We start from the raw sequence: 16,311 nt of genomic DNA, 5'->3' as shown, positions 1-16,311 counted from the left end.
TAAGTTATATCCGTCATTTTCATATCCGTCGAAAAGGAAAGGGACGGATGATTCACAGCTCTTAATTTTAGGTAGAATGAGTAAATGAATGTGTCGGGTTATTGACTGATGTAAAATTTTTAGACGGTTGGTTTAGATTTGTGCTTAAAATTGACGTGTGTTCCATAAATTTTATGCTTGTCAATTACCCGTCCCTTTCCTTTTCGGCGGATAAGAAAATGACAGATATAACTTAAAATAAAATTAGATGGTATTTACAGGAATTAGCACCAATATCAAAATAAATGCATTGATGCGCACTTATATTTTATGGATGACATTATTATTTTTCCAACGCGCTGATTCACGTTCGCGTTGATTTTTGACTGGCATAAGTAACTAAGTATTAAATAGTTCGTTTCAGTTAGAAGATGCTGAAATTGTTTTTCTTAGACTTCCTAGTGCCTAACTTAATGTGCATTCTTATTGTATAATTAATGATAAGCTCTTCGGAAGGCATTGCGCAGGTGATCTTCCGATATACAAAGTTGCATAATGTTATCGTGTAGGTACGTTACCTATTTAGGTAACATAGCGTAGCGTTGCCTACTTATTTGATAAACCAAATATAGAGAATGATATGCAATATTAAGACCGAATTTATCCCCAAGAAAGTCGTTGTTACTATGTTACTATGTTTTGTGATAATTATAGACGACATTCAGACGCTCAAGCACACACAAATAGAGCTTTTCCAGGAAACACTCTTTGATTTATCACTTATCGGCTTCTCAACGATTACGATCACACTCCTGTACGTATATGGATATATGGCGTCTATATACTATGTTATGTACAGTAATGACCTAATATGCACCAAGAGAATATCGAATGTACGCACTGCATAATATTATTATGTAGTATTTCTATGTTATGCATCTTTGCGTAACACACTGGACACTCTTACCGTACAAGTACCTCTATAAAATATGAATATTGGGCTCCTCAACGTATGGGTACTTGAATAATACTTTATTCCGTGTTTCTGCAATAAAATGTTTCGTAAATTAAAACTTTAGAGTTACCTAAGTTTGCACTCTACGAGTAATAAGGAAGTTCTAGTATATTTTTGAAGGTATTTCAGAAAAATAAAAATTATGAATAGGTGTTACACAATTAATAAACCTAGTGGGTAAATAAGGTCCTAGGTTCCGCCACCTAGCCACCGAACGGTAGAATATAAACTGTAAAGTTGTGAATGCGTAGACTGGTGACCTATGTCACTCCACTTCATAAAATGTAGGCCTCAATTTGTCTATATTGTACCTACTGTCACGAATAAGCACTTACAAATCGATTTAACTTAAACGGAAAGCTCGAAAGGACTTTTCCATAAACTTGAAAATATTGAATGAATCTATGTTACATAGGATTTCCTAGCTAAGTACCTACAATTTGTCGTAACAATTTGTATACTTACATTTAACAAAGAACTGTAAGAATTCTTCTCACATCGTGTAAAACTTAATTGCTTTATTACTGATATTACGAAATCATAACAACGTCTGTGATTAGTACAATTATGTCAATCGAAAAACGCGTAGTCGGTCCTGGGTGAGATACAGTGCATGCAAGCGGAACAATCGCAATGAATAACGTCGGAAGCATGCATACGTAGAAATTAACTTTTTGGCGTACTGTTCAAAGACAACATTTTCTTAATTACTTGAATTTACGTTATCAATACGTGTATGCTTGGGGAGTAGGGGTGGTGCACATTCACTGTCATATAAAAGGCAACGCTTTGGCCGGAGATGTTAAGAGTTGTTTGTTTGAAGTGATCAGCGACGGTCGGTGGAAGGAGGGTCTAGCTGGTGCACGTTCTCTCCCACACATCATGGCTTCCCGGCTAGCCGTGAGTACTAGAGTACCATATTTGCGCGTAAGCGAATGGCTTCCGGAAGAAGATGGACGGATTGTGCGCGACAGAAATCGACTGTGGAGGATTGTGAACTTTGTTATCGTATCTCAATAAGTGTAAAATCATAACGGGCAAAGTAAAAAAGAAATAATACCTACAATCAATTAGGAATAACATAATAATTTTAGTATTAGTCGTTCAAAGTGTTAGAAGTGAAGTGTTTGAAAGCTCTTTATTGAATTTTACTTTGCATGGCCTTGTTCATTAAAAGCGTGAGAGTCCTCCGACAGGCGCACATCTGAAGGATTTAACATTGTGCAGATGGCACCCTAAAATATCCCTGATATCTTTGTGATCAAAGTTCATAATTTTTCACCCATACATTTGTTGCCCATGTCTGGAATCTTATTTGTAAAACTTTTAATCATTAATGAGAATGAGTATTGTGTTTGGAAGTTTGATAGGCTTTTTATGATTTCAATGTTATCCTTTGCAATGTCGTAATGCGCGTGAGTGTCCGGCAATAACGGACCGTACACACGCACCGCCCGCATTATACCATTACGTCATTCGGAGCATGCAACATGAGATTCTATCTAGGCCTTACTGACCACTTTCGATTTCCTCTGCATTGTATACTATCTATACATCTTTAGAACGATTTGAGACTTATTGGTTGATATAAATATGCATTCTAATACTCCGGGGATTTGAGTGTCTCCATTATCATTGGACATAGAGCTGCGTACTGAAAACATCACTTTAGATGACAAGCTTAGGTGTATCCAGAGCCTACACTGGCCTAAATACCTACATTTAGGTAATCATTTGGATAACAAACTTAACTACTTATTGTTATTTCAGCTGAGCGGGTTTCTGCTGGCTAGCGTTGGCGTCTGCTTCGCGACTTTCGGACATGAACAGTTAGTATTTTCATGTTCCTATATTATATATACAACTCTATAACTCCATCCCTAGTTCTTGCTTCCTCTAATATACGAACAAGCGCACGACTTTAGCACGATTAAACAACGATTAGCGACCCCCGCCGCTATGTTGTTGTTAGCGGAACCGCAAAAACTGTGGATGGAGTAATTTGGATTTCTATAAGCGATTCTCACGCGCCTCTTCTTTGCGGTAAATGGTGAAAATCGGCCTATTGTGTTCTAATGATATCTTACCCTTAGTTTGTTTTCACTCATATCACATTTGACCTTGCATTGCGATTTTTCCTTTTGTTGCACATAATCATTAATTAACAGTTTAAGTAATGTCTATCTAGCGACGAGTGTATAAATAACTTATATGTTATTAAAGAATTTCTCTTTTGTTGCAGTGTTCACATTCGTATCCATTTACCTGAGCCCGAGCACCATTCGTCTAAAGAAGTGATAGTACATGAGCATCACGACGACCACGGACACGGTGGTGGTGGTTACGGCGGAGGCGGTGGCGGCGGCCACGGAGGCGGCTACGGGGGCGGACATGGTGGCGGCCACGGGGGCGGCCATGGTGGCGGCCATGGGGGCGGCCACGGTGGAGGCTTCGCTGAACACTTGCACGGAGGATTTGCCGACCACCTGAAAGGTCACGGAGGACACGGCGGAGGCGGTGGTTACGGAGGCGGCGGACATGGTGGTGGATTCGACGAGCACGACCACGGACACGGCGGCGGCGGCGGCGGTGGCGGCTACGACCTCGGCGGTGGCGGTCACGGCGGTCATGATTTCGGAGGTGGCCATGGTGGTGGCGGTTTTGGAGGACATGACTTTGGCGGTGGTCACGGAGGAGACTTTGGAGGTGGACATGGCGGCGGTGGTCATGATTTCGGAGGTGGTCATGATGTCGGAGGAGGACACGATTTCGGTGGAGGGCATGACTTTGGTGGCGGCCATGGAGGAGGCGGCCACGACTTCGGTGGCGGCCATGGAGGTGGCGGCCACGACTTCGGTGGCGGCCATGGAGGTGGCGGCCACGACTTCGGAGGCGGTCATGGAGGTGGCGGCCATGACTTCGGAGGCGGTCATGGTGGTGGCGGTGGACACGATTTCGGAGGTGGACACGGCGGCGGCGGTGGAGGCCATGACTTCGGAGGTGGCCACGATATCGGAGGCGGTTATGGAGGCGGCCACGGTGGTGGATTCGGAGGCGGTCATGGAGGAGGCTTTGGCGGCGGACACGACCACGGAGGCGGCCACGACCACGGCAGCGACTTTGGCGGAGGTTTTGGTGGTGGTTTCGGCGGAGGACATGATGATCATCACGGCGGCGGCGGTTTCTCCGGTGGCCACGGCGGCGGTGGATTCTCATCTGGCGGACACGACAGCTACAGCGGCGGTGGAGGTCACGGTGGACTGGGCAGCTTCGGCGGCGACAGTTACAGTATCGGCGGTCACGGAAGCGGCGGCGGTGGCGGCCATGACAGTTACTCCTCCGGAATCAGCAGTTATGATGCTCCATTGAGTGGTCACGGTGACAGCGGACACGGCGGCGGATTCAGTGGACACGGTGGTGACAGCTACAGCTCTGGATTCGGTGGAGGACACGGTGGCGGTCACGGCGGCGGCCACGGAGGTGACAGCTACAGTATTGGCTTCGGCGGTGGCCACGGCGGCGGTGACAGTTATAGTTCCGGAGGCCACGGAGGCGGTCACGGTGGCGGACATGGAGGAGATAGTTATAGCTCCGGGTTCGGCGGCCACGGCGGCGGCGGCGGTCATGGAGGTGGTCACGGAGGCGGCCACGGCGGGTTCAGTTTAGCAGACCTGGGCGGCGGTGGCGGCCACGGCCACAGTAGCTCGGGCGGCGATAGCTATACGAGCGCCATCTCCGCGGGGCACGGCGGCGGACCCTACCACCGAAAGTAGAAATCTACATACTCGATCCAGATCGAAACCAACTAAGTCATAGTCTTCCGATTTTTAACGAAATTGTTCACTGTTTTATAGTACAACGTATTGTACAAACTTATTGTTGTAAATAGTATAGGTTAAGTTATTGTTGATTTTTGTTAAGTAAATAATATTTAATTAATATAAATTAGTGTTTTGCTAAACTTTAAAGTTAGATTCCTTATTGCTAAAAGAAAACATAAGAATCATTACATTTGACTTATTTCACCACAAAGCAGTAGATAATGACTGAAGATGAACGTACATAGACTGGGGCACGTCTTAAATTATTTTATGCGAGATAAGGAATAAATTTATACAGTCACGAAAGTACATTATAGGTACCAAGTGGTATATTATAACCTTACAAATACCCACTTAGTATATTATGGTGAGTAACAATGAGCGAAACAAGAGTATATAACAATTTGTGTCAAAAAACCAGAAAGGGACTTTGGGATGTAAAAGATTATTTTATGAGGTGATATAATTATTTCGAGTTACATAACCATTATAAACAGGATAAGGCTGCCATAATAGGTAAGAGATGCGGAGAAATTCGTTATATAGCTAAGTACATAAAGTTATTATCTATCTATGTATATCAACTAACGTACAATATTCCACGGAAATCAACCACCTAAATATTAACGCACTGGTAGGTACTAGATGATCATGTCAAACAATAAAAAAACGAATAACTTTTTATAACGGACCTTGTTAGTATTTTTACTTGACTCTCACGATCACATCACTATCGCACATTCTGCACTCTATTCAAATATCTTCAAATAGTTCTTTGTTACGCATTAACTCTTGAGACGTACCAACTTGATAATATTTTATGTAACATTACTGTGAAAGTAACGAGTGAAGCGAGGCCTTAGGTCATATTTAACATCCAGGAAGGAAATATAAATACATGGCCGATGATGATGTGCATAAAGCTATAAGTTGGTATATAACTCGAATAAGTGGGTACCTACCTATATAACTCGAATACAATGGTATCTATCTACGCCTGATGCAATCCATTATGCAACGGAGCTTTTACGAGACAATGACGTTAAATTTCCATAGGATTTTATCTTGATTTTGTAGGTATAATTAGGTACCTAACATTTTGGCAACAATTTACGTCATAATACGTTATTAAACTAAAGAGTTGGGCTAGTCTGATGTTATAATAGGACTTGGTATGAAAAAAAACGTACCTACTCCAACATCACCCTGCATTTTATATTACGTTAGGTAAAAGCATAGAATAAGGAATAATATGACAAAAGCCTATGGAAATTGAGTAAGTAGATCGAACGAGCGCAAGTCCGTATTGGAGAACATTTGATATAATTTTTAGTAGTATTTCCCACTCATAAGATAACATAAGTTCGTGACTATATTCTAATTTGGGCTAGTCAGTGGTACATCAGTTGCTGAACTAAATATCCACGCCTCATCGATCTTTCTATTTGACCAACGAGGTCAGGATGAGCCGAGATTTATCAAATCAGAATAATGATAAAATTCAAAGAGTGGCTACTGTCAAACGACTTCGTAAATCTATATCTAACTATTTCAACGGATTTAATCACTCCTTCTTTTGTTCTTTTTTTGAACGGTAATATGAACACTATAAGAGTATTATGGTATACCATCAAGTTTAAGTAAATATGCCACCAAATGTCCGACCTATTTCATTAGGTACAAAATACTCATACGAAAATCTATCATATGACCGTTAAATATTATAATACACAATGAACTACTCGTAGTTACATGAATAAAAACAAGTTAGAATGTCGAGATAGAAGTCGGAGTAGTACTGGGATCTTTCCTACAGTTATGTAAGGGCTTCTCGTGTCCGACATTCGCCCTTCACTTGGGAACTCAGGTCTAAATACCAGCCTACCGTCCAACTTCCGTGTATGAGCATTCATTACATTATATCCTGCTCCTACATAATGTTCCAAACCTTATCTTTCACGACTGCGAAAGGAGAGTTATGTTTTTCGAAAGTAGGTAAGTTTAACGTGACTTACGAGTATAGAGGTTTGGCTTGAATTCACTACTTGGCCGGATAAAATCGGGTATATAATTCTAGGTAAGTATACAGTTTAACGCTTGATTCTCACTGTGAGATCACAGGTTCGAATACAAACACGAGCCTAAACCAATGATTTCAGAATTTATTTTCGAATTCATGTTTGGATCATAAAATGATTATCACGTGCAGAAACAACATAAAAGGAAACATAGCGAACAAAATCGCATTTCCAAGAAATGAGGTTGTAAGATCAATCAGGCTTCTGTAAAAACCGAACCTGTCAAATTATTAGGTAAGCGGATCTGTGAGAAACGGGGATAGCGCTAGGGAGATGATGAATTGCATAGGTAAGTGTACCTAATTAAGTTAATTTATAGACTACAGTAAGCTGTAGACTACAATCAATGACCTGATGCACACAAAAGTGTAGAATGTTTGATTATGTTTGACGATAACATTATTATACAAACCTAGTGTCAAAGTCAGTCAAAGAGAAGACACTGCTTTTTTGTTATCCAGATTTAGAATTGGTTAGTTTATTTCATTCATTCAAAACATTTGGAATTGATGAAAAGTTTCGCCAATCTAAGTAAGTACTAATATAGTTACCTATTGTAAAGTGGTGTAGGAATAAAAGTTAGTGGACCCCAATAAAATAATTTCTCAGGCGACGAAACTTTGTAGTATGATAAAGTATCGTGAAATAAACGTACAAAAAAAGTTCGTAAATAGTGTAAGGAAAAGACTACGCACTTTAACAATTAGTGATTTTTAACTATAATTCAGTTTGACATTCGGGTATTGTTTTATTAGTGATGTACGACAGTACTTATAATAATATTATGTACGTAAGTTACATCCCTAAACTGTCTGTGTGTATTGGTGTCCTAAAGTAGACTATATTAAAAACGTCTGTGCCAAATTGACCAATAAGTATGGAACATTTGAACTGTTCGGTGTTTGCCCTTTTCTATTTTGTTCTAGATTCAAATCCTCCATACAGAAACGTATTGAATCTTTTTTAGTTTTATAAGCAAAATATCTTTACACAATGATGATATTCACCAAAGTAGTGATCCGGCCAAGTACCTATTGAAACAGTTTAGGACAGAGGCTTCTTTGCACCCACACTAAGCTAAGTTTACGTCTCCTTAGTTGAATTTTTTCAGAGCAGTCGAGTACTCGAGGTCATATCGATCTGTCCGGCATTGGGTTTCTCACCCTATAAATAATTACCTAACTTTGAATCTATTAAAATGAACTCCTAAATATTAAAAAAGCACTCTCAGTTTAGCCTATACGTTGGAATAAAGCAAAGCACCTGTAGTGTATGTTTGCTATTCCGAAATAAGAAGGCGCTATGGACAAAAGTAAAAATTGTACATGATTATGGTGTTCGTATCATATACGTACATATCAAATTGTTTTTAGGGATGGAAGGTAACATTAAAAAGACATCGATTTTAATAATTTATTAAGATGTTTTTCTTACACTTCGTCTAGGCTTCGTATAAAATGCATGATTACCTACCGTTATCGTCGCGCGCTCTATGTATAGCTGGTGATAATCGGACTAGATTATTACAGCTATACATAGTGGTAAAGAAAAAAATATTCACATAGCAACAGAATTTGGGCACCATCTCACTCTACGTATAAAGTGTAAAAATACATAGAACTAAGATCACGAATATCTATAACTATCTTAAATAGCACTAAGTATATTCAGGTCCATGTTTGTTAAATTTTGTCACCATACTTGGGGCTCTCTCTGACACTGGAAGAATCTGTGGTACGGAAATATTTATTCTCAGCTTGCCGCAGTCCATGCGTATGCGGCGGTTGTTCGCCGTTCTGATATCCCGCTACTAACTCTTTAAATACAGCATTGTACCTTTGCCTATGCTCTCCTTTATTTTTTTCTCTACGTCGTTTGCCTAATCTCGTTTCTGTAATATACTCAGGTTCAGGTATCGCGTCTGTACTTTGTATCTTGTAGAAGTGAAGGGTCTGACTAGGTGTAGTGGTTGCAACCGGTGACTCGGTGGGATCAGACGATGGGGTCGGCGACTCATACTGCATATCATCATTTGACACATCAGGTTGCTCACTATGCAGAGCCTTTAGTGCCATAGCCGTGTAGTACTGATGTGCAGGGGAAGTTTCTTTTATCGTGTATGGCGTTGGAGTAGCCGAATCTGTCGTTTGATCAAAATTTGTGAAACTGCCTTCGAGAGCAGTCGGTGCTTCGTCACTTATAGATACAGCCGCATTATTAGAGGCCGAACCTTCTAGATGATCTACGTATGTTTGACGGTCTTGCCCTCCGAAACTTATATTTTGTGTTGACACGGACTTTTTGCCCTTTCCATCAGTTTTATCTTCGGACGTATGGATATTGGAAGACGAAGCAAACGTATCATAATCAAAATCACTCGAGTAACTATCTTTGAAATCTATCAAAGGATCTCTAAATTTCGAAAATCCCGTAGGAGCAGGTCCAGTCCCACCGTAATTTTTCGGATCATACTCATGAACGATTGTCGACGATACGGCGAATGGGGCTGGAACACTCGCTTGCTTAAGTTGGAAGTTAGGCAGAGGTTTATATCCATAGTGGCGTGCCTTTGTTTTTCTTTTAGAATCTTTAAATCTAAAGGCTGGAATAGGTCTAAAATTATTTATATTCGACTCTGACGACCCATCATAATATGGGGTAGGGTGTGTAGGTTTCGGAACCTTCTTTGGCCTCTGATTAGGAGTAGCGAATAGACTTTCATAATAAGTAAAATCGTGGTTAGGTTTTGTGGGTTTACCGTACCGTTTACCTTGATGTCGTTTTGAATGATCGTTAGTGATTCTCAATCCATGCTTGTCATAAGTGACTTTGGGTGGCAATCTTAAACCCTCTTTAGTTATATCCACTCCAGGTGGAATTTCACCATGGTCATGGAAAATGTGATCATGAGTTACTTCACGCGGATTATAAGAAGCGAATTCAAGATGAGATGGTGTACCCATGGAACCCATCACTGCCAAGTCTGCAAATGAATCTGTAGGAATCGCTACTAACGTCTGAGCGTTCTTGATAGGGATCAGAGGGTGCGCAGCATTGAGGGCTGACATACTGCCGATGGGGTCCACTCCCACAACGCCGGTCACCTTAGGTTCGTCATCAAACACTACTTTATGGATATGTTCTTCACTATAAGTGTGAATGTGTTCAGTGTCTCCGTCGATGATCTTTTCAATTCGTGGTGGTTTCTTAATTTTTCTGATGGTCCCAGCTTCTTCCAAATCGGAATAAAATTGTTCATGGAAAGATGATACCGGATGTTCATCCTCTGACAGTGGTTGCGCCGGTGGTTGCGGTCTGCCTCTAACTATGACGCGTTTGGGTTTTACTTTCCGAATAACTTTTTTACGAGGCGCGTCGGTCACCTTCACAAGTTTTATTTTCTTTGTTGGCGATGTAGGTTGAATCGAAGGTCCTGGCGCCGATGGTGCTGAGTACCCTGATGGTCCATAAATGTCGGTAGGCTCTGGCGGAGGCGACAAGTCGTACTCTTGTTCGTCCCAATCCGAGTGATTGGGTCCGTAGTGACCGCGCGCGCGATACAGTGGTAACAGTTTAGATGCAGCCGGTGATACCCCCTGCAGGCGAGGCCGCGTCTCGTCATACAACTCCACTGAGTTGAGGGGTACGATGCTAGCCACGGCCGGCCTCGCGACGTTCGACGGTAGTGCCACCGCACCCTTCACTCCTGGTAAGAAGGCTGGCGCATACTGTGAGGGTGCTTGGTGGTTCGTTATGTAAATCTTCTTATGATGGTGTATGTGCTTCACTTTTTGCGGTAGATGTATGCGGATCTTTTTCCTGCAACAAAAGAAAATTAGTGTTGGTATTTATTCGTGGGCGGTGGATCGCATGCACGCTCAATTGCATGGTTGAGTTTTTGCGAGTGTTGCAGTTCCGCCAAATGTCAATGGCTTAGAGTGTGTGCGGCTTTCCCTCTCGACGACGCGACGGCGCGCGGCTGCGACGTCGCCGTGACGTTGCCGCCGCCGCCCGCTAGCCGTCACACATGATATACAATTCAATTCCGACATTTCGTTTTTACGACAGTCTATAAATTTGTTATTGTTCCTGGGAAAGACTCGCACTTTCTACCAAGCAGGCGGCTATTACTCGGCTGGGTGGGCCGGTTCAACGTTCATCAATTAGAGCTTAGCAGGGAAACAGCAATCAATAGCAATCGCCGGCACAGTGACATTGGCAGTGTTTACAATTATATCGCATGGCTAACGCTGTTTGCAATGAAATCACTTTCGCATAGGAGAGGTGAATAACACATTCGATTTTCTATAAAAACAAAATTTTTCCCGTCAAACCTGTTGACTGGTATTTACAAACAACTAATATTGAACACTAAGCGAAACAGACTTTTTCAGAAAAACTTATTTCACTATTTGGTCCCTGGGTTATATAAACAAGAAACTAAATAGACTTCATGGGTTTTGACGTAAGTATTTTAGAAGTTCGTTGTTTGTCGTTCGTTATCTACTAATTCTTAGAATGGAGTGTATGATTTTCAAATAAATTATTACTAAGTATATCAGTTGCTGATGTTATTGGGAAGTGATATGAGTTTCATTACCTACTTAATAACTTAGATAGATAGATAAAATACTTTACTTACGGTTTCATGTACGAAGTTCGGTTATATAATTACTAGAATATTACAAGTATGATATTGATAACACTTTTTTTACAAACTAATATGTTAAATTAAGATTTTTTGGTTGTATTATTTTGGCTTTATGTTACTTAATTACATAACTATGTACCTACAAATTTCTACACTTAACAAAGTCATAACCTAATTATAACTACCTACTTCCGTCGTACATTTTTGACCTGTAAATAAAATATATTTCGCCAGCACATTTCGCTTAAATCACAATTAATACTAACAAAATTAAAAATAAAATAACAGAGTTTATGCCGATTATATGTATAAGGAGGAAAATAAATTCCTAGCTGTCATATCTCATTTTCTATTAAATACTACTTAAATAAAAATAATGAATACTTATAACTTTATTAATGCATAATTATATATACGTACTTATATTCGGCTTATACTTTATTATTTTGTCTTATTGTATTATCCAGTACTTACTTAGGTCCTTCTGCCGTGATCTGAACTGAAGCAACAGCAACCAGAAGAGCGAACTGCAATAAATAAAAACACACTATAAATACACTTGAGAAAATTACATAGGTAAGTATCATTTTAACTAACAAATCGCTGACACACGGTTCACTGAATCTTTGGAGGTCTGTTTCCTGAAGTGCCCTTTATAAGCTACCTAACATAGCTAACATATATTTCGTACTATACCTACTGGGCAAAGACCAGCCGTCAATAACAGCACTGTAAGCTATAGGACTAAAAAGATAATGATGATCAGTTGCTGTTTACAACCATTTAGGTAAGTCTACAAAATATACATTTCTAAATGAGTAAATTATCTAGTGACTGCAATTGAAGCAATGTCCAATTTGCCAATGGTTGCTTTTATTATTAATGTTTTCCATCATTCACAACCACGCGGACAATTCACAAGCAATAAATAAGCAAATAAATGACCGATAAGGCCGCCATTTCCCATGTACTTAGTTAAGAGTATTTTTGTAATTATTGCTTTTTATTTTGGTGCAATAAAGTGTATTTGTATTGTATTATAAGTAATTTAAAAAATATAAATAAGTACTAACTATAAGTACTTACTACGGTTGATATAGATTTTTATGCATTCTAATGTTTCAACTTCACTATATTTATCACGTACTTATTCAACTTTCATCAGATCATTATGGGTCGTTAACCAAAAGATTTGACATTGACAACAAATATGTATATAGCTTATAATAACTTACATATTTAGTGCACAAGAGAATTGGTCATTTTGCTTTAATGAAGTTACAAAGCTCAAGTAGTAGACTGCTAGTAAACAGAGTAGCTCTATTTCTACAGACCTAAAGGCTATTCTTTGCTTTATATATAAGTAAGCGATAAGTTCGCTAAGACCCTACATAATAATTTGATCTAATGGAGTTATTACCTAGGGATACTTAAGTATCTTTATGGTAATCATTTACTGTTCTTTATATTCATTCTATACCATAAAGCAATTAAAACTTACGTTATTTACCTACAAAGAATAAAATGGAAAAGAAAGATGGGGTTGACGAATAACTGTGTTCATTAACGATCATATTATACAGCACTTAACTAGAATTGTGTCACGGTTGGTAAAATATTATGAGGGGATATTTTTACTACTTATTACTACTTACAAATAAAGTTTACGTAACAAGAAATCAAGTTATTCATAAATTCAAATACACAGGTCTTTGGAGATTTTGACAATTAGGTAGATACCTATTTTTTTTCATTTAACAAATGTAATTTTTGATATCTGCGTCAATTTGACTTAAGCAAACAGTTGTCTAAACGCATTTTCGATGCTACTTATTATACACTTCTCATCAAAAAAATCGAAACACTTCCGTTTTCATTGTTTCTGTCGGAATTTAACACAAAAAAGAATTCATACGATGAAAAAAAATACATAAATGTATAGCTGGCAGTTTGGCCATTACAGTAATAAGCGAAAATTCTAAATTCAAAATTAGAATTTCATTTGTTTATCTTATAAACGAAATGAATCACTGTTTTGAGACAAATGTGTGTTTAGGGTTGGAGTACATTTAGCGTTTAAAAACTAAAAATTGGCGCCTATCCTTAAACTTTTTGTTTTTTATTTCAATACTGTGACTTTGGGACGTCTGAAAAAAGGTTTTTTTTCTAAAACGTATGGATACTTCGCCCACAGAAGCCGCCCAAGTTGTGGCATTGCTGGATTCTGGCCTTAGTCAGCGTGTTGTGGCTGCAAGACTGCATCTAAGCCTGTCATCTGTTCATAGAGTCTATAAACGTTATCGGGAGACTGGTTTGTTCACGCGCCGTTCAGGATCTGGCAGGAATCGGGTCACTTCTGAGCGAGATGATCGATTTATTGTAACAACTTCTTTAAGAAATCGACGCCTTAACGCTTTTCACCTGCAGCAGCGGCTTCGTGTTGTACGAAGGGTGGCTGTAAGTGACTCTACAATTAGAAGAAGGTTGAAGGATCGTGGACTGGTACCGCATAAGCCAGCAAATGGGCCGAAATTAACTGCAGACCATCGAAGAGCGCGCCTTAACTTTGCACGTGAGCACCTAAATTGGTCATACCTACAGTGGAGCAAAGTTCTCTTTTCTGATGAGTGTAAAATTATGCTGTATGGTAACGACGGAAGGAACAAGGTCTACAGAAGAGACGGAGAACGCTATGCACAATGCTGCATTGAAGAAAAGGTCAGCTATGGTGGCGGTTCTGTAGGTATGACCAATTTAGGTGCTCACGTGCAAAGTTAAGGCGCGCTCTTCGATGGTCTGCAGTTAATTTCGGCCCATTTGCTGGCTTATGCGGTACCAGTCCACGATCCTTCAACCTTCTTCTAATTGTAGAGTCACTTACAGCCACCCTTCGTACAACACGAAGCCGCTGCTGCAGGTGAAAAGCGTTAAGGCGTCGATTTCTTAAAGAAGTTGTTACAATAAATCGATCATCTCGCTCAGAAGTGACCCGATTCCTGCCAGATCCTGAACGGCGCGTGAACAAACCAGTCTCCCGATAACGTTTATAGACTCTATGAACAGATGACAGGCTTAGATGCAGTCTTGCAGCCACAACACGCTGACTAAGGCCAGAATCCAGCAATGCCACAACTTGGGCGGCTTCTGTGGGCGAAGTATCCATACGTTTTAGAAAAAAAACCTTTTTTCAGACGTCCCAAAGTCACAGTATTGAAATAAAAAACAAAAAGTTTAAGGATAGGCGCCAATTTTTAGTTTTTAAACGCTAAATGTACTCCAACCCTAAACACACATTTGTCTCAAAACAGTGATTCATTTCGTTTATAAGATAAACAAATGAAATTCTAATTTTGAATTTAGAATTTTCGCTTATTACTGTAATGGCCACACTGCCAGCTATACATTTATGTATTTTTTTTCATCGTATGAATTCTTTTTTGTGTTAAATTCCGACAGAAACAATGAAAACGGAAGTGTTTCGATTTTTTTGATGAGAAGTGTATAATTCTAGAATTAGAGCTATTGGAGCTGGTTAATGACCTTGCAACCCACACAAGAATAAAGAATAATCCGCTTGTACTAAGTACTTATTAATGATAAAAATCTTAATTTTTATAATTTATATATCAACTACAAGTTGTAACGTTTTGGGAAGCCATTAATTATTTGTTTTCTACGTATATTTCAGTTTGCGTTTAAATAATCATGTTTTTGTGTAGTCCACGAGCCACCTAATTCATTAGGTTCAGGCAACACACCACCATCCCTTGGGTTTTGTCACTGAAGGAAACTAAGTCACCAAACAACATTCTTTCACAGTTCTTTCAATTCACAACACTTTCACAAACACAATTCAATATTTTGGCGCCGAAAAGATACCGACCAATTTCAGCCAATCCATTGTCGCCTTCTGCTGTTGACGGGTCGGGACAAAGGTAATTTCACCTTTTTTGTAATTTTCATAAAAAAAGTTCGCACCGGTCGATTCAGCACTAGACTTGAAGCTCGTATGATAATTACGCGTAGTGTGGCTGATTATTTATAACATTCATTTTCACGCCTGAAGGAATTCCTGGGCGAGTGTGTGCGTGGTGCGCCGGCGCCGCAAGCCAGCCGGCCACCGCTGCATTCATATTGCACGCTGCAGTCGCTCGCTACACGTCTCCATCGCACACTACACAAATAGCTTCTTCAACATATTCGTTAAAAAACATTTAATATCTCGTATTTTTTTATTTATTCAAAACAATTATGTTGCTGTTATTAAACTTTCTCTCAAAACTCTGATTTAATTCAATACACTTACTTACTTAGGTAAATATAAATTTGTTTAAAAAACCTACCTAATCAAAATTTAAGATGGTGTTGCTTCATAGGTTAGCTTAGAGATTTAGATGATAAAATAGATAGATGCTATAGTATTTTTGCTCCTTGTTCATATACTTAAGTTATAAATTAGTATCATAACTGTTTAAAGCAACGTGTCGTCAGGTAAATTATATCATAATTCTTGTCATTCGGGTAAAGAGGTATTTGAATAGTCTAAATCCCCAGATTAACACATTTTACAAAAAAATGCAACAATGAAACTCTGCGTTTTGATTGTATCATTTGAATAAAATTATTGCGTCTGAAGGGAAGTGTGAGTGTAAACAAAGAAATGAAGAAGTAGCACAGTGGAGTGGAGAGTAATTTGAACACAAAGAAATGGTCCGCGGAGGCATTGCGTGCGCGGGCGCAGCACGCTACCTCGCCGCATCCGCATTA

The 16,311-nt window shown here is 39.6% G+C and overlaps 2 protein-coding genes across 2 annotated transcripts; one reads left to right on the top strand and one right to left on the bottom strand.

The window, feature by feature from the left end:
* The first annotated feature begins 1,874 nt into the window (after nt 1-1,874).
* On the top strand, nt 1,875-4,767 carry LOC126380424 (uncharacterized). Its single transcript, XM_050029810.1, has 4 exons — nt 1,875-1,894; nt 2,765-2,823; nt 3,237-3,332; nt 3,411-4,767. Exons 1-4 carry the CDS (start codon nt 1,877-1,879, stop codon nt 4,765-4,767), a joined length of 1,530 nt encoding a protein of 509 aa, XP_049885767.1. The 5' UTR covers nt 1,875-1,876.
* A 3,604-nt stretch (nt 4,768-8,371) lies between these two features.
* LOC126380423 (uncharacterized) lies at nt 8,372-15,677 on the bottom strand. The gene is made up of 4 exons (XM_050029809.1): nt 15,603-15,677; nt 12,245-12,280; nt 12,019-12,071; nt 8,372-10,712 (listed from the first exon to the last, which is right to left on the bottom strand). The coding sequence occupies exons 1-4, from the start codon at nt 15,675-15,677 to the stop codon at nt 8,576-8,578; spliced, it is 2,301 nt and encodes a 766-aa protein (XP_049885766.1). The 3' UTR covers nt 8,372-8,575.
* Between the last annotated feature and the right edge of the window lie 634 nt (nt 15,678-16,311).

Source organism: Pectinophora gossypiella, chromosome Z (assembly GCF_024362695.1).
Source record: "Pectinophora gossypiella chromosome Z, ilPecGoss1.1, whole genome shotgun sequence".
Taxonomy (NCBI): Eukaryota; Metazoa; Arthropoda; class Insecta; order Lepidoptera; family Gelechiidae; genus Pectinophora; species Pectinophora gossypiella.
The sequence above is the reverse complement of the archived record's forward strand: the minus strand, read 5'-3'. Positions and strand labels throughout refer to the sequence as shown.

Excerpts from the sequence above, each read along its gene's own strand:
- LOC126380424 (XM_050029810.1), top strand. Across the intron at positions 2,824-3,236 it reads GCGACTTTCGGACATGAACA|TGTTCACATTCGTATCCATT; the intron begins GTTAGTATTTTC and ends CTTTTGTTGCAG. Across the intron at positions 3,333-3,410 it reads GACCACGGACACGGTGGTGG|TGGTGGCGGCCATGGGGGCG; the intron begins TGGTTACGGCGG and ends CGGGGGCGGCCA.
- LOC126380423 (XM_050029809.1), bottom strand. The coding sequence starts at position 15,677 with ATGAATGCAGCGGTGGCCGGCTGGCTTGCGGCGCCGGCGCACCACGCA. Across the intron at positions 12,072-12,244 it reads TGACGGCTGGTCTTTGCCCA|TTCGCTCTTCTGGTTGCTGT; the intron begins GTAGGTATAGTA and ends TATTTATTGCAG. Across the intron at positions 10,713-12,018 it reads ATCACGGCAGAAGGACCTAA|GAAAAAGATCCGCATACATC; the intron begins GTAAGTACTGGA and ends CTTTTGTTGCAG.